This window comes from Henckelia pumila, chromosome 4, assembly GCF_033568475.1.
Source record: "Henckelia pumila isolate YLH828 chromosome 4, ASM3356847v2, whole genome shotgun sequence".
NCBI lineage: Eukaryota > Viridiplantae > Streptophyta > Magnoliopsida > Lamiales > Gesneriaceae > Henckelia > Henckelia pumila.
In genome coordinates, this window is record NC_133123.1 from 225590538 (window position 1) to 225610015 (window position 19478).

General features: G+C 35.7%; 2 protein-coding genes across 2 annotated transcripts; both read right to left on the bottom strand.

Moving 5' to 3' along the window:
* Positions 1-3093: 3093 nt before the first annotated feature.
* On the bottom strand, positions 3094-7637 carry LOC140860340 (telomere repeat-binding protein 4-like). Its single transcript, XM_073263314.1, has 11 exons — positions 7617-7637; positions 7434-7519; positions 6859-6947; positions 5956-6778; positions 5641-5841; positions 5515-5568; positions 5327-5406; positions 4924-5165; positions 4071-4397; positions 3915-3978; positions 3094-3516 (listed from the first exon to the last, which is right to left on the bottom strand). Exons 3-11 carry the CDS (start codon positions 6925-6927, stop codon positions 3322-3324), a joined length of 2055 nt encoding a protein of 684 aa, XP_073119415.1. The 5' UTR covers positions 6928-6947; positions 7434-7519; positions 7617-7637; the 3' UTR covers positions 3094-3321.
* LOC140862829 (uncharacterized) lies at positions 7494-18817 on the bottom strand. Its single transcript, XM_073265871.1, has 6 exons — positions 18643-18817; positions 18344-18570; positions 17242-17376; positions 16865-16959; positions 7617-7834; positions 7494-7540 (listed from the first exon to the last, which is right to left on the bottom strand). Exons 1-6 carry the CDS (start codon positions 18815-18817, stop codon positions 7494-7496), a joined length of 897 nt encoding a protein of 298 aa, XP_073121972.1.
* Between the last annotated feature and the right edge of the window lie 661 nt (positions 18818-19478).

Sequence of the window (19478 nt, forward strand, 5' to 3'; positions counted from 1 at the left end):
CAAAACTTGGGATCTTGTTACACTACCACGAGGGAGGAAAGCTATCGGTAACAGATGGGTCTATAAGATCAAGCGTGATAGCAATAACCAAGTGGAGCGGTATCGTGCAAGATTGTTTGTCAAAGGGTATGCTCAGAAAGAATGAATTGACTTCAATGAGATATTTTCTCCTGTGGTTCGGCTTTCAACAGTCAGGATAGTATTGGCAATGTGTGCGGTGTTTGACCTACATCTAGAACAGCTAGATGTGAAAACGTCATTTCTTCATGGCGATCTTGAAGAAGAAATTTATATGCTCCAGCCAGAAGGTTTTGCAGAAAAAGGCAAAGAGAACTTGGTTTGCAGGTTGAACAAATCTCTGTACGGTCTCAAACAGGCACCGAGGTGTTGGTACAAGAGATTTGATTCCTATATCATGAGCCTTGGGTACAACAGACTCAGTGCAGACCCTTGTACGTATTTCAAGAGGTCTGGTGATGATGATTATATTATTTTGCTGTTGTACGTGGACGACATGTTGGTAGCAGGCCCCAACAAAGATCGGGTCCAAGAATTGAAGGCACAGTTGGCTAGAGAATTTGATATGAAGGACTTGGGACCAGCAAACAAGATTCTAGGGATGCAAGTTCACCGAGACAGAAGTAAAAGGAAGATTTGGCTTTCCAAGAAAAATTATTTGAAGAAAGTCTTGCAGCGCTTCAACATGCAAGATAGTAAGCCAGTTTCAACCCCTCTTCCTATTAACTTCAAGTTATCTTCTGAGATGTGTCCTAGCAGTGAAGCAGAGAAGATGGAGATGTCTCGAGTACCGTATGCATCAGCAGTGGGAAGTTTAATGTTTGCTATGATTTGTACTAGACCAGACATTGCACAAGCAGTGGGAGCAGTCAGTCGGTATATGGCGAATCCTGGACAAGAGCATTGGAGCACAGTTAAGAGGATCCTTAGATACATTAAGGGTACCTCGGATGCTGCATTATGTTTTGGAGGATCTGATTTTACACTCAGGGGCTATGTGGATTCAGATTACACAGGTGATCCAGATAAAAAAAAATCTACTACTGGTTATGTGTTTACAGTTGCAGGAGGTGCAGTCAGCTGGGTTTCAAAACTGCAAACAGTTGTAGCGTTATCTACAACGAAAGCAGAATACATGGCAGCTACTCAAGCTTGCAAGGAGGCAATATGGATTAAAAGGTTATTGGAGGAGCTTGGGCACAAACAAGATAAGATTCCTCTGTTTTGTGACAGTCAGAGTGCCTTGCACATTGCAAGGAATCCAGCCTTTCATTCTAGGACTAAACACATTGGAGTTCAATTTCACTTTGTTCGGGAAGTAATAGAGGAAGGAAGTGTGGACATGCTGAAGATCCATACAAAGGATAACATAGCTGATTTTCTGACCAAGCCAGTGAGTACAGAGAAGTTTGAGTGGTGTAGATCCTCAAGTGGCCTAGCAGAAACGTAAGCAGCGGGAATGGCAAGATTGAAAGGATGTGTGGAGATGTGTTTGATTCTCAATCAAATCTCCAAGTGGGAGAAATGTCGGCAAAAGACACATGGGAGACATGCATTAAATGCATGTGTTACATATTCAAATATGGTAGGCAGAAAATGGACGGAAAGTGTGAAGAAAATTCACAATGAATTTCCTTTCTCATGACTATGCCGTGTTCATACGAGAATCCTCACTATAAATAGGTGTCTTCCCTCGGCATTTCAGGATCATCCCTCAGCCTCAAGCATTCTTCTGTTCTTGAGTGCATTTCTTCTCTCCCTAGTTATTTCTATATATTTGTGAGATAGGTTTTCTCCTGTATTAAGAGAGTGGGTGTCTCTTTGAAAACACAGAGAGAGGTTGTAATTCTCCAAATATTATAGTGGAATCTTTTGGTCTTGCCCGTGGTTTTTACCCTAATAATTTTGGGGGTTTTCTACGTAAATCTTGGTGTCTATTTTATTTTTCAATTTTCATAGTTTCTATCTCGTAATGCTGCACCTGGGACCAACAATATAGGGCATTTTTTCCCCAAATAGATTGTATGTTTAAAATTATAGAGAGATCCATTACAAAAGTTAGTGCAATGAAAAAAAAACACTAAAAATTAGATAAAAATATATCACACGTTAACGAGATGTCGACGAAGTCAAAGGATAGAATTTTCTTATTTTCTTTTACTATTATCGTAAAACATTCGTGTAGATAAATTTTACCCAAGAAGAATATCCGGAACACATTAATGTACTATTTTTTTAGGCAAGAATTAGTCTCATACGAAAAAGCATCATATTCATCTGCAAGTTCTTGCTTGAATTTGAGAAGAGTTTGTCTCTCTTTGTTTTGACACCTAATCAGTTCTCCATCCACATCTCTCAAATTAAACAAAAAAACAAGAACAAGAAACAAACATAAAAATTCCATGTTGAGTATTTTGCTAGTCATTTCGCTTTTTCTTAATAAATGATATACTGTTGAAAAAAAGAATTGTTGCAAGGATGCATGTTTCGACAGATATGGATCAAATTGGCTGTCGTAGGGTCTCGCACGATCAAGCGGGGTTCTGTTGACGTTGTGCAGCTTTTAGTGCAGTGGGAAGGCCTGCCTCTGGAGGAGACTTCGTGGGAATCGGAAGATATGCTGGTTTTTATCAAGCTTTATCCTACTTTTCACCTTGAGGACAAGGTGTTGCTTCACTGGAAGGGTAATGATACAACTGGAGAAGAATTACAAAGCAAGAGAAGTATAGGAATGAGGAGCATCCTAGCAGAGTTGGTTGATTATGTAGAAGGAAATAAACGGGAGTTAGATAAGAAATGTATATGATTACGTACAAGTAAAAGAAGAATGAGAAGTAAAAGAGAGCTGGTACATGACAAGAAAGTATTAATAGATGAGTGAAACACATAATCAAACATGAATGTATATTGCTGAAAAATAAAAATAAAAATCTCAATTCCTCTCTGAACTTCTTCTCCATCTTTCCTGCTCCCCATTCTAGGAGGGTGGCTGCCTCGAACCAGCTAAATCGTATCAAAGTCGAACAATTGTGTACACAATAGGAGCAAAACAGTCAAAATGTAGACTGATTTCTGCTAAAAGTAAATATACTTCACCATTAATCCTTTTCAAATATTAATGTCTATACAAAGCAAGTCAAAGGTGCCAATCAAATCCTCAAGTACTGTGAAAGTGTTACAAATGACATCGAACATAAAAATGACAAAAAAAAAAAAAAAAAAAAAATCTGCGAATCTACATGTAATATCATATACTTTAGTGGTAAACATTTTACACCGAGAACAATCATAAGTAATCATCCTTCAAGCTCCTTCAAATCCCATGTCAGCAACCATGATTTTTGGAGTCTCCACCAGCTCTTTTCCTTGTTTCGCCTGATTCTGTGACCAATACGAGTGAGCCGCAAGGACACGATCTAACAACTCCTGTGGCACAGGTTCCCCTCTTCTTTGTTGAGGGGATATGCTTCCAGTGTGGACTAGAGTCTTCCATTTATCCTGCATAACTAAAAACCATGACATACTAGCTCCAAAAAAAATGATATATGGATAGAATTTTGGCAGTCGATGGGCAATCTCGTGAATTTTCACAACATATTCTGGAGCATAAAAGTCACGTGCCTAGAAAATTACACAGTCGATAGTTTTACATCTGAAGGGTTAACTGCTATTTCTCACCCAACGGTTCTGACTCACTGACACGGCATGTGTGAGTGATTCTCTTAAGCCTTTTCATACAATAAAGCAATCTTGAGACTTAGAAATATTATATCTATAATAGCATGAGCGATTTGAGAAATTAACTCTTCAACCAAGAAAGTATACTACTTTAATTCTTCAACCAAGAAAGTAATAGTTTGATGCTACTTAAACAATAGATGGTGCATATTTCTCACCTTTAAGTCGACATATGTTCTATGATCTGCATTCTCAAAAGCGCACATTTTAATGTCACGCCACCTGTGCAAATGGAAATTAAATCCAAATGAAGACCACTAATAATTCGAACACGTACTCGATACTGACTTCAAAATGGTGTGCTATATTCATACCTCCCAGTACCCAGTTTTTCAACCGCTTCAACCAGTGCTTCCACTTCTTGTACGGAGAATGGTCGTCTAATTCTACGCTGTGAAAGTTCACTATGTTTGTGTTTTGGGTTCAATGTGGCTACCGGAAATGCCTCCATATTCATCGAAGAGACACAAACCAAAGCCTTTGAGTCGGGCACTGTTATAATGTCCATTTGTACATTAGTAGGAGTTTTCGGTGATGAGATAAGTTCATCATTAACGACTATATTGTCGATCTTATCAACAAGAGAGCGATCATATGAGGCTTGTGTGATACAAGAATCAGTTCCCGGAGTAGCAGGAGACCTGGGGAATATGTTACATGATTAGTGAGTCAACACAGAAATTCAAATAAATCCAGCTGGAACAATTGCAACATCATCATTCCTCGACATCAATAAATATATATGATGCGGGCAATTATTCTGATAAAAAAGTTTAAATCCTACAAGGTTGGATTCGGATTAGGATTTGGATTTGAATTTGAAAAAAAAAATTTGAGGGAAGATTTCAAATGACTCAATATTGTAGAATTTGAAATTTATTACATTAGTTAATAAACAAGTTAAAAAGGTAAAATGATCTATTTCAAATCCATGGATTGCAAGAGTGTCCAAACAATTGTGATGGATTTAAAATCCTTTGTATGGAATCTTCCCGTCCAAATACAGCATATCGGAAATGTATAGCAAGATAACATACAACTTGCTAGATTTTACTCAAATTAATAAACCAAATATGTGAGATGAGTACCCGTGGCAAAAAAAATTGAAGCAAGCAAATTATCTGTTGAAAATTGAAGCAAGCAAAAAAGTATAAAAGATAATCACACCTTAGTAATTGCTGGTTTGTATCAGATGGCAATACAATGGGGGGCTTCTCGGGATCTCTGGACTCAGGGACACGTGTATAATTCGGCTCCAAAGTAAAACCTAAGTTACTGAGGTTGCAACTCTGAGAAATACAAGCCTGCTGCAAAGTTATATTGTTGTCTCTAACCTTCTTCCCCTGAAGAACAACCCCAATTCGTATTCCACCTCGTAGAATAGAAGTAACAGTCTCCATCACGTTTCTCTGAGAAAACAACATTAAGAAAACCAGACAACTCATAAGTAGTTATCAGATTTGCTACACGTCCCCAAAATCAGTTTAAGCTACGGTTATGTCCCATTATGTACAACAATTCTGATCCAAAGTTTCTGCTAAAAAACTGGAAAAATGAGCTAGCACCAAACCTTTAGTGAACCAATAGTCGCAGTTTCAGGGACCTCGATATGAAGTTCTGGCACACTAAAGGATTTTATATTAAACCTCACTGAAAGAAAAAAAGAAAAACAGCAAGTGTAAGAAATGATTCATGTACAAATACTGTGGATGAGGCTGAAAAGGGAAGTGAATTTCTTGCTAGAAAAAAAAATGGTACCATAAGGATCCTTGGCTTTTTGATGACCCTTCATGTTAATAGATGTTCCACTTGCTGCAAGACATTAAGATGATTATTCAAAAATACACCAAATAATTTGACTCAAAATGACAAAATAATATAGACCTCCATGCAAGATCATAGATGAGCCACATTCATCTCCCCTGTCCCCCTTTTTGGGAAAGATGCTATCATTGCTGCGATTCTGATTATAAGCAACCGCAAAGCTGTTATCTGACAACTTCCTCTTCTTAAAAGGTACCCTTTGACATATTTTTTGTGCATAACCAACTTTCCTGTATCGGCAAAAGGTTCTCATTCTCTCTCCTGAAAATCAAAATCATTTTACTGCAAGAAAGATAATCCATTGCATCTGCAGTAGATATTCAAGAATCAAACCATTTATGTTTATAAATAATGTAAATTATGGGCTCAACTTACTAGTACTGTAAAGCTCATAATCCTTCACTTTTGGAGCAACTTTCCAGTATTTAGATTTCAGCATTTTCCTTATTCTATGATGTTCAGTATATGAACGTGGCTGAAAGGACCTAAGCTTGGTGCGCAACTTATTGCACCCAAAAGAATTTTCGTCATCATCTCTAATTCCTAACTTTACACTGTTACAGCGCTTTCTCAATAAAGCACCATCAATGGGATCCCTGTACAAGGACAAATGTACACTACTCTCTGAGTTAAACCGTATATCAGTATTCACAAATTCTCTGCTTGGATCCTTTACGGTGGATCTGTTAGATGTAGATAAGTTTGCAATTCTATTTTTGTCGTTTTCTACGTTTTTTTCTGGTTTAACTTCTACTTTTTGATGAAATCCGTCTATTTCACTTGTAATGACACCATCTGCATTCTTCTCCTCGGAAATAACTAATTTTATATCACAATCAACCTTGTTTGGGGAATCAGAACTTTCAACAGAAGAGTGTTCTACAACAGAACCATTTTCTGCTCGTGTTAGTCCCTTAAAGTTAGAAAAGTGATTGCACCCCTGAACTGAAATTTCTGGAAAAAAGGCACTCTCAGCGCAACTTCTATGGTCGTAATTCTCCAATTTCAAAGCTTTATCATCTTCAGGCTGTTCCTTCTGATTTCCATTTTTGCCAGTGCCAAAATGGGCTTTTTCTTCAGCAACATTACCGGGCGTGGAGCCTTCATTCTCTTGTAATAACTGACCAGCTACAGCTGCAAGTAGTTCGAAGGCACAAAGTTTGTTGCTTTCAACTGACTTGTTAAGCGGTTTTCTCTTCTATTAAGACAAAAAAAATATAAGGGCACGGTTAGAAATATGTGAACTGAAAAACAACAGATTCTCAAATATGTGATTACCCTTATCGATCTGGGAGCTCTAGGAATAGCAGGAGTAAGGCAACCATCCAGACTCTTCTTTGGCGCCATATCTTAGGCAGCATGCCACTCTGAGATAATCAAATTCAGCAACACAGTACAGTAATGTCAACCAATATCTCAAGAGATCCTTGGCTAATGTCAACCACTATCTAAGTGCTAATCAATTAGCTATCAATCAACGCCAAATATTCATTCATATCCCAATTCATTATTTCGTTACAACAAATTCATCAATTTTCTCATAAAAGTTTATTATTTTTTTTTTCAATTTTTTTTTTATAAAAAAAGTCGGAGCCAAAACTAACAGCTCCCCAAATTTTGATCAGATCTCCGTAGGATCGACTCCAATTCCTCGACTGATCACAATAAACAAAACACTAGATTTAAACAATTCCTCTTGCAGATCAACTCATATAATCCCAAACATTCCAACTACGATGCTTCCAAATCTAAACCGAATTCTGAACATAATTCAAACATAATCCGACACCATAACACCAAATCAAGAAACAGAGAAATGAAATAAAGTATAATTCAACAGGATGGATAATTACCTCACGATTGATCCGATTTTGCACGAAATTTCTACAACGATTCAAGCTTGAATTCCAAACTCACACCGCGAAATCAAACGAATCATCTGTCAAGATCCCCGAAATTTCTTCAAAAAATAGAGAAATTAAAATAAAAGCAAGAAAAATGAAATAATTTTATATAAATAAATAAATAATATAAACCTCTGGGTTTGGGAGAAGCAAAGTGAAAAACATTTCTAAAACCCATTTCCGGGTTATGTCTTTCGTAAGCAGCAGCCACAGAACCGAAACACCCGGTATCAGGGGTAAAAGCGTCCGGTAAAAGTTCTCCAATTTTGTGGGCAGATTTTGCCTCATTTATGAATTTTGGGTAGGAATTAGGCCATCCATATTTTAGTCCCTTTTGTTTATGCATTTCCCTAACATTTGGGTACCGGATTATATAAAAACTTTTATAAGATTGTTTAACAGTTAAATAGATTTCACTTGATCGGACCTGTACAAAAATATTTATCTATCTACACTATTATAAAAACTCTTGTCAGATGATATCACGAGTCAGTTTTGTAAGATATATCTCTTATTTGAGTTACCTATAAAATATATTAATTTTTTATTATAAACGTGAGACAAGAAATCTAATCACTATACTATATATTAAAGTACAACCTTCGTTAGTGAAGCCTAATTAAAAATTACAGTTGTATTCTTATCCATACGTACAATATAATATATTGATAAGTTTATGGAGTTTAGAGTAAATAACTTATTTGTAATTTATCAATAATTATAATATTTTATATTATTTTAAAATTTCTTAAATTACTAAATATTGTTTTATATTTATTTAAACTTTTGAATACTTGTTCATCATATTATCCTAAAATTAACAAAAAAAATTATTCAACAATGTACATGCACGTGTCTACTAATTCATTATATCATCTTGAAATTAACACTAAATTAATTAAAACAAAAAATTTTATATATATGCATGCATCACGTGTGAAGAACACAAGTTATTTTTTATGTCAAAAATATTGATTTTGAGTATATGTATGGATCAGATAGATTCATATCATGGATATAGATTCATGAGATAGTATCATATGAGAACTACTCTGAATATACCTTGAAAATGATTTATTTAATTATTATAAATAAGATGGATTGAACCGGGTTAAAACTTCGAGAGTATGAATGGAATAGGTATTCTCCCGGTTGGTTTTCTTAATAAGATCCACGTGAATAAAAACATATAGACTTGTATTAGAAAATTATAGGGTACACCTAATTTTAATAGACATTGGAATTTTAAAATATGATTAATTCATACAGGAGGTTACGTGCTTTTTCGGTTTTTTTTTATACATATGTATAGGATAACTAAAATGTGGTTCGCCGAAAAATTATACGAGTCACCAAAAATTTTGTATATTAAGCTCATAACTCTTTTTAGCATGGCTACTATCACACAATGGCAGATGTGTCGGTTTGCAAGGTGATCTATGTTATATTTGTAGAAAAACGTTTGGTAGCCTCGGGGGTGTCCAAGTTGGTGAAATAGGTGAACTCTTGATCATAGGTCAGAAGCTTCTTGGATTAGCCTGTCACACACGGCTTGCCTAATGTGGTTTACCTAGGGGTGGGTCGGTATGGTATACCGTACCGAAAATCGGTTACCGTATACCGTATCGAAAAAATCGGTATAGAATTTTTCCATACCGATAACATACCGTATACCGAATATACCGAATTTTCGGTATACCGAACTTTCGATATGACGAAAATCTATACCGTGTACCGATACCGAATTCAAAAAAATTTGGTATAACGAAAAATTGTCGGTATACCGAAAATTTGCATATATATATTTTTTAAAAAAATTTATTTTTCAGTATTTCGGTATATACCGGTATACCGAAAAAAAAATTACCATACCAATACCGAAAATTTCGGTAATTTTTTCGGTACGGTTTACCGGTATTTCGGTATTTTTTCCCACCCCTAGGTTTATCTGATTAGCGTAGTTTGCAGGTTATTGCGTTAGTTCAGAGGTTTACCCAGAGCGCACCGAAAGTTAGCGGCTATGGGTTCCCATGTCACAAAAAAAAATATTTGGTGTATTTTTTTTACGAGATGATGTCGATTATCTCACTTGAAAATAAGCATTTGAAATTCTTCAATGTTTTTCTTGTTTTCAAATGAGATGACTGACCGACGATTTCGGTTGGAAAATTTTAGCTAGCAAGTGCACTATGTCAAGTTATAATATAATTGGATTGAGTCCAAGTCGATCCCATAGAAACTATTATTTAATTACTAAGATATAAATTATTTCATTTAATCTAGACAAATCAAAATGAGAGATTTTTTTATGAATGATTTAACTAATTAAAATAAAATAAATTATTCTAAAGCAAATATTTTAATTAAATTTAAGAGCAGAATAAATTCGAGACGAATTCAAATTTCAAGAAAACGACCAGGAATACACAACGGTACCAGAACTCAATTATTATCACGTATTGGATTTAATCAAGCAAAAATTACATATGTTTACGATGAAATTCCCTATCACGATTATTAATCTATTTCTAGAATTAACAATCCTATTTTTATTTAATAGTCCAATTATTCCTAATTGAATTTAATTAAACAAAACACATTCGCAACTATGGAATTTCAGCTTTAGCATAAAATCGCACACTGAAATCGAATATTATTTCTAGTCAGTTTAACCATGTGTTGATTGATATTTTTGAAGCTAATTTCATTCTCTTCTTTTCCAAGTCAAGATCGAACAACAAACATGAGATTAATTGGCCAGATTAAAAGCAAGAAATATGCATAAATATTATTCAATAAACATAAAATTAATCAAAACATCAATCAATCCAACTCATGAACAAAAATCAATAGTCTAGCCCTATCATGATCCGATCAAAAGACGACTACTCCATAATATCAAAATCAAACAAAATTCTAATGTTTGAATTCATCATAAATAAATTAGAAGAAGAAAAATAAAAAAATTCTCAGCGATGGTGCGTGGGTCTTGCTTGTGTTCTTCAGTTCTTCTCCTCTTCAAGCCCTAGCCGTCGTTTCCAAAAGAAAACATGGACCCTATGCTACCTCTGTACATACCTCTGGGCATTTTAAAATTTCTTAAAATAAGAGTGAACGGACCCTAGACAAAGGTCCGGGTACATATCCGGGTGCTCTCTACCTCAAAATTTTTTACGAAACATATGCACGGACCTTCCTCCAAAATATGCACGGGTCCGTGCATTAAACTGGAGTGAATATCTTTTTTTTTTTTTCACAAAATGCACGGACCTTCCTCCATAAAATGCACAGGGTCTATGTATTAATCTTCAAAAATTTCCTTCTTCGCTTCTTATGATTTTTCCTTGACTTTCGGCCAAACTCCAACGTGACACACAATGTTTGACTTCTTCTTTAATATTCAAACATTCTCTAATTTTAGTCAAACCTACAAAACAAAAAAGTGTGACGATTTATGCGCAAAACTAAAAACAAAAATGTCAGATAAACACGAATACGACAAAATAAAGTGTCAAATAAACTATATGATTCGTTTCTTATTAATGAACGACCGATCGTTTCGTACATATACAACAAAATTTTTTGTCATGATAAAACATGGAATCTTCGGCCTTGAAAATATCCAAAATCGAAATTGTATGAAGAACAAGAAAGGTGAACATGTTTGATCCGCCACCGGCGCTTCCGGTGAAACCAACGAGCCGTGTCCTTATTACAGTCACGTGTCCTCCTTTCCAAACATTCCCGCTGCTATATATTTTATTAATTATTAATTAATTACAGAAAGCGAGAATTTGAATATTTTATGTTTTTTCCTGATCAATCAATTCAACTTCTCTCCTCTTCTTCTTTTTTTTTTTTTTTAAGTATAATTTTTAAACATGCACGTACCTAATAATATTTCTTTTTTTTTTTAAGTATAATTTTTATACATGCACGTACCTAATAATATTTCGGTTTAGTCAAACTCAAAAAAATTGGATCTCTTCGAAAATAAAATACTATTAATATGTTTTTATAATAAAATTTTTTAAATATATAATAAGACGTTTTTTCCCCAAAACAATCAAGGTAGAATATGAATTAAAATATTGATGCGATCAAAAATTTCATACTCATTAAATTACCTCGAACCGATAATCAACAAACCAAATTCTTTAATAAACCGAATCAAATTATCCTATAATATTTCTGTGTATCAAAAACAACAAATGAGATGACTTCGCCTGGCCCGGAGACGAAGTCACTCCGACGCTCAATTAGTATTGAATTCGATAAAAAATGTATTGAAATTACAATGCATGAAAAACATGTAAAAGAAATATATGAAATGTGTAAGATACGTATTGAGAGCGTGTAAAAGTGTATAAATGAGCATCTAAGAGCATGCAGAGGGCATATATGAGCGAACCTTAATAACGGTTAGATATCCTTTATTTATAAGAAGAGAATCCCGGTTCACATAGAATTTTAATGTATAAATAAAGATATGATAGGATTTTATCATATCATGATCAATACTACCTCCCGAAAAAAAATGACGAAGAGTGAAATGATGGAAGAATCATAGCCGTTTCCAAAAAATTGGAGGACCTATGCTAATTTAAGGTCTATATAATTTTTTTATTAAATATAAAAATATTACATACGAACTATAATAAAATGAACATAACAATCAACGATGTATAATTTAATAAATCTATTGCATTTCTTTATTTTTCTCGTTGAACTTCTAGATTCAAATTTTCTTGTTCTCGTCATAATTCACAATACAAATCCAACAAAACAAATACAAAAAATAATTTAAATAATAAAAAATATTGATCGTTGATATGAGATTTAATATAAACACAATATAAAATATATTTTAGATGTTAATAAAAGATTAAACATTGATTTTATTTACTGTTAAATTTTCCAACAAAAAGAATCAATACACTAGTTTCATATAATAATAAAAATTTCAAATTCTTGCAATTAAATATATAAATGACATAAAAAATTGTATTGAAAGATTTAAAACACAGGCATAGTAAGAATCATCAAATTAAGAAAACATAAATACTTGCTTTTTGTTAAAAAAAATCTAACAAAACAAATACAAATTATAATTTAAATACTAAAATATGTAAGAAATTAAAATCTCGAAGACCAAAGTCCAAAATAAAATAATTAAAAACTAAATAAAAAAACCAACGCAACATAAATATACAAGAAAAATCACATTCAATAATAATAAAAAAAATACACGATAATTGACCTACTTTGAGCAACCTTACTCTTGAAATAAGAAATTTAACGAAAAAAAGAGTTTAGTAGAAAGACATGTTTTTTTAGCGTTTGCGACGGGGTGAGCTTACTGAGATGTGCCAAATAATGTGATTAATATAGTCGTCAGACACTGAAGAGATAATCAAAACATATATCATACCGATTCGATAAAAACTCGTCAAAAGAGCCAATATTGACTATACTGCTCAATAAGAAGTTGGGTCAAGATATCGAAACTAACAAAAGGCTGAGTATAAGATGGATTCCAAGACAATATTGATTGTCATAAGAAGTTCGTAGAGATTCGAAGTGATAATACGTATCCAAGAAGATCATGATTAAATAGAATTACAATCTGATAGAATGATGATCCGGGCCGTTCGACAACAATCTGAAAGAAATAGGTGTAGATGAAGATTTGGTTGGAGTCGAGCTCAAACAAAGAGCTATAAAGAATAATCTGATAAACACCGAGTTCAAATAAACGGTAGTAAAAAACATCATGCTAAAATCGAGCTCAAATAAATAGTTGTAAAGAATAATTGTTATTGCCGAGCACGAGGTCGAACTTATATATTTTTCAAGCTAAATGACTTAGATTGTGCTGATGAGTTAATGGACTAATAGTGTCGAGCGGGTCGGACTTTTGTGAATATCAAGTTAATGGGCTTAGAGTGCGAGCAGGTTGGGCTTTAGAGAATGCCACGTATGTGTGGGCTTACATGATGTCGAGCTGATCGAGCTTTTTTTGTGAATGCCACATTTATGTGGGCTTACATGATGCCGAGCTAATCAGGATTTGTGGGAATGCCACGTTTATTGATAAGCAATGGTGAAAGGAGAATAACAACATTAAGCACCATAACATGTAAAGTAATCGACTTTAGCCTTTTTTGTAACTTTGCAAGAAACACCAATTATCACTTTGATGTATTAGAATCATGAAGAATATATGGTAATTAACTTTATTTTAATGCGTGCTTAATTGGAAATGTAAGGTTACTGAAACGACTCAAACTACTACTAACTACTAGAATTTTTTTAAATACATATAGACCCATACATATATGTATAAATACTTAAAAATAACAATTAATTAAAAACTTAACTAAATAAATTAAATGCATGTCAATAAAATTTCATAAACGCTAAACTTCAAAAATATAACAAGATTCTCGTGCGTACTAAATAAATATAAAAAAATCCCCTACCATGCAACCATTAGAAACATATCCTCAACCAACCATGATAAAAATAACTGTGCGGAAAAACTTAGTTAAAACTGAAAAATGTTTAAAACATGACTAACAAGCAATGGTCACGGGCGCCGTCTACAGGGAAGCTCATACGCCTTCACCGTCGGTCGGGGCTACAGTATCATCAACGTACTCAGGCTCATCTGCACCATATAAGCGTAGTGAGCCTAGGGGTACAACATGTTTTATATCATAATAACAAGGTTTAAAATTCGCACACAAGCATACCATCATACTAATACATATACTTAACATGAATATGCATGCATGCTCTTAAAATAATGCATCATAATATAATCTTTCATGTCATAACTTTCATCATAAGTAATAATCATGAGCCATAACAATATGTACATATCATAATAGAGCATGTCATCATCATAAAATAACTGTGAAGGTTGCATCCATGAGTGTGTCTCGTAAACATGAGCGATTGATCAATCTGAGAACCATCGTACGTGGCAGTGGATAAATTCACCTCTATGCTGGTAGTAGAACTACCTCTGTGCTCGGTGGTAAAACCACCTCTATGACGGTAGTAAACTACCTCTATGCTCGGTGGTAAATCACCTCTATACTGCCACATCACTTCAACTTCCATAAAATATTTTCATGCTCAAACAAACATATATTTCATCATAAAAATATTTCACGAATGCATGTACTTAAAAATTTGTTCGTAATATATATTTAATTAATTTTCATAATATTTATACTTTTACGTAAAATAAATGTCCATGCATAAAATAAATTAAATATATATTATGGACTCATTATTTTTCATGGGATTGTACAGACTGCTGACTCACTAAACTTAGGCCCAACTAGTCACTTAAGCCCATTAACCATCTAACTAGACCCAATAACCAATAGTCTGACCCATTAAGCCCAGTTCATGAAACTTTGGCCCAATAATTTCCATAGGCCCCAGGCCCAATAAAATTTATTGGACTCAATTATTTAAATAATTATTTAAGCCCAAAACATGAAAATCAAAAGCCCAAATAATTTTTAATATTCTAGCTTAGCCCATTAAAACACCTAATCTAATAATTAATTTTTAAATTAAATATAAAAATACCCGAGCCCGACTAACATGACCCGGACCCGGACCCAAATAACTTGACCCATGACCCATCAGACCTGACCCGGACTCAAAACACCAAGCCCGACCCACCTAAAACCTAGACACAACCTTAGCCTTTCTTTTCCTAAGCCTAACTCACGGCAGCCCTGAGCAGATTTGGAAAAATTGACCGTGCCGCCTGCTCCGGCCATCTTTGGCCGTTTAAACCACCACCCATACTTAGCCAACATCCAGGCAGTTCTAGTAGGAGAACAAACCAAAACATCACAGGCCTAGTTTCTACTCGCGCGCAGAACGTGAGTCACAAATTCCGGCCATTTGGCCGCCCATGTCCGGCAATTACCGGCCGGAGCACCACCTGTAATACCTTCCCCAAGGTCTTGGGGTTCTAACCCAACTAGAACCAGCCTACAACTCGTACCCTACATTGCACACAATAAAATCTCCCAGAACTGCTCACCCTGCGACCTGTTGTGCCTCTTCTGATTATGGCTTCGTTTCCAGCCATGTCCAGCTTCAAACCACCACAAACAGTGACCCTAAGGACCCTAAATCGACCCCCTAACCATGAGCCAACAGCCTTGATCGAACCCATGACAAAAAAACGTGAGGGATGAGACATGAAAAAGCATAAACTTGAGCATCACTCATGCACATGCGTGAATTCCATAGAATTTTAAGATGAACCATGCTAGATCAAAAGTTTTTGATGCATAAACAATTATGTGTTAAAAAAGAGAATTCGACATGCTTTTGATATAGATTTGAATAAAAACAAGGCCTACGACGCGTGTACGACGCTCCGGGATGAACGGATCACCAAACCAAACCAAAAATCTCTAAGTTACGATAATGGAGGCTGCTACTGATGGAAGAAGTCGGCTGAGAGGGATGAGAGTGGCGGCTGGGGTGTTTTACGTGCGGTTGGGTAGATTTTAGGGTGAAATTTTAATATAATATACTTGGGATAATTAGCTAGTTAATATACTAATAAAATATATTTCAAAAATCCTAAATTCATTAACTAATCTGATATTGAAAATAAATCCCGAAATAATAAATTAGGGGATGGAATAGTGTCGCCAGATATTCAAAGCAAAAACAATCGTAGCGAGCTCAAGATCATGAATCGGATATCGAGTCTCATGGGTCTTCAGCTACCTCGATGCATATGCTATCACATGCTTCTCTGCATAAGAACACATCCCAAACCTCGGTGAGAATCATCGCAATAAACTGAAAAACCTCCAGTATCTGATGGAATAGATAGAATCGTTGCACTGGTCAATCTCTTCTTCAGATCAATAAAACTAGCCTCACACTCTTCAGTCCAGACAAAAGGCACATTCTTCTGAGCCAGCTGGGTAATCGGCTTTGACATGGACGATAATCCCTCGATCAATCGGCGATAATAACCCGCTAATCCCATAAAACTTCGAATTTCAGGCACCATTGTTGGTCTAGGCCAATTCATAACTGCTTCAATTTTGCTGGGTTCGACAGAAATCCCATCTCCAAAAATAATGTGACCGAGAAAGACAACTCGGTCCAACCAGAATTCGCACTTAGATAGCTTGGCATACAACTCTTCGGCCCACAAAATCTACAAAAAGATCCTCAAGTGCTCTGCATGGTCAGTACTACTCTTTGAATAGATAAGGATATCATCAATAAATATAATAAAAACTCATCCAAATAACGCTGAAAGATACGATTCATCAGACCCATAAAAACTTTTGGAGTGTTAGTCAAACCGAACGGCATACCTCATTCTAAAAGCAGTCTTAGGCACATTCTCTTCACGAACCCTCAGCTGATGATAACCCGACCTCAGATAAATATTAGAATATACACAAGAACCCTGCAGTTGATACAAAAGGTCATCTATTCTAGGCAAAGGATACATGTTCTTCACCGTCACTTGATTCAATTGGCGGTATTCAATACAAAGTCGCATAGATCCATCTTTCTTCCGCACAAACAGAACAGAAGCACCCCAAGGCAACACACTAGGTCTAATGTATCCCTTGGCAATCAAGTCTTCAAGCTGCTCTTTCAATTCCTTCAATTTGACCGGAGCCATTCGGTAAGGATCTTTTGAAATAGGTTGAGTACCTGATGTCAATTCAATGCTAAATTCAACCTCACGAATATGCGGCAATCTAGAAATCTCATTCGGGAAGACATCAACAAACTCTCTAACCACTGGTATATCAATCAACTCAGGGCTAGACTTCAGGACATCAATAGCATAGATTAAGAATCTCTCTACTCCTTTCTGTAACAAACGATTCATCGACAAAAAAGATATTAAAGGGATCTTGGATCAAGAACCCTTACCAAAGAATTTCCACTCTTCTGCCATCTCACGTCTGAATTAAACTACTTTCTGGAAGCAATCAACTGTAGCTCTGTACTTGGTTAATGCATCTATACCAACAATATAGTCAAAATCTGATAATCCAAGTACAATGCAATCCAATTCAATCATATACCCATCGGATCGTAGTTCATAGTTCCGAACCAATTTCACAGAAACAATTCCCCCACCCAAAGGTGAAGTAACAACAACTATAGCAGGTAATGACTCAGAAGGCAAATAATGCATCAAAACAAACTTCTCAGATATAAATGAATGAGATGCACTCGCATCTATCAAAACATGAGCAGGATAACCAAAAATCGACAAGTTACCTGCTATAACATTGTCAGGTGCTGCCGAGCCTGATCCTCATTCAAAGCAAAAAATCTCGCTTGCTATCTAGGAGGGTGATTTGCATTCTGGTTACCTCTTTGTCGTGTCTGTTATTGTGGCTGAAAGGAGTGGACTGCAGAAGCTTGCCTCTCAGGCTGAGCTGACTGTCTTGAAGAACTCCTACTCTGTGCTCGATCAGAACCATGCTAAGGACAAACTCTGGCAAAGCGTCCAGGCTGCTGACATATGTGACAGCTTCCTAAGATTCCTTTGCACTGATCGCTGGGGTGTTGACCTCCACACTTGTTGCAAGACATGCCGAAAAATCCAAAACTCTGTCCTGATCCAAATTGCTTCGAGCCACTGGAACTAGAAGACCTGCTCCCTGGCTTCTTGAACTATTTCTCTTTTGGACGAAAGTAATCCTTTCTGTTACCGCCACTGCTACCTCTCTCAGATCTCGGTGGCTGATTCTGAAACTTAGACGGCTGATTCTGAAACTGTCTCGGCTGCTGAGGTACAAACTGCGATCCTCGCTGTCTCATCAAACCTGCTTCTGCTCCTTTGCTTGATTCATAGCATCGAAAAAATTATCGAGCCTTCCAGTATTTACCAATTTAAAGATTTTGGGATTCAAGCCATTTATGAACTGGTCGGCTTTTGCTTCCTTGTTATCGGCAAAGTGCGGCGCAAATTTCAACATGCTATCGAACTTGGCCACATACTCTTCAATATTCAAATTCCCTTGCCTCAAAGTAGCAAATTCGGCCCCTTTATCTTTTCTTTAAGAGACGGGTAAGAAGCTTTTGTAAAACTCAATTTTAAACACACTCCAAGAAACCATCGTACCTCGATTCTCTAGTTCTTTCTTCATCGAAATCCACCAGCTCTTTGCAACATCCCGAAGCTGATGAACCACAAACCTGATTCGGCGATCATCTGAATAGTCGAGAGAATCGAACAACTGATCAATGTCCTCCAACCAACACTCGTAGTCAACTGCATTCTCGTTACCCTTCAACATTGGCGGTTTGAAAGAGTGGGTGCCCGGTTAGCCAACTTATGGCTAAGGGCTTTTATGACTCTATGTATAAACAATCTTTGTTTAATATAATTTACATTCATTAATGACATTTTCTTTGTCTTTCTTCATATTGTTATATTGTGATATACTATTGTTGTTTTTATAAAGACCTTGAATATACTATAGTGTAAGTAAGATGAGATAGTGAATAAAGAGAGATCACTATTATGAAACACATCTTATAGTCACTGTATATTCTAAATAGTTCTTAGTCAATTGAGCCGTCCGCTAATAAGGATAAGGATCGCTCGAGATTGAGACTAGCATTTGTGATGCCAAGTACCACGTTTCATTGGTAATGAACATGGAGATGTTCAAAGCATGCAAATGGATATTTATATGATGAATGATCGAACTACCCTATTCGGACTTTTCAAGTGGTTATCACTTATCGAGTGGATAAAGTTCGCGGTTTTGGTTGTACACCATTAGTCCTTACTACTTGAAACATCATTAAGACTCTATATGCTAGTACTTTACTTTGACTCGTTTACCGACTCTATTGGGGTCATCAGGTGTCAGGATTGGATACAGTTATGACACATATAGGAGTCGATGCTTTGTTGTAAAGGATTCACCACATACTTGCGAGTGTGGATAT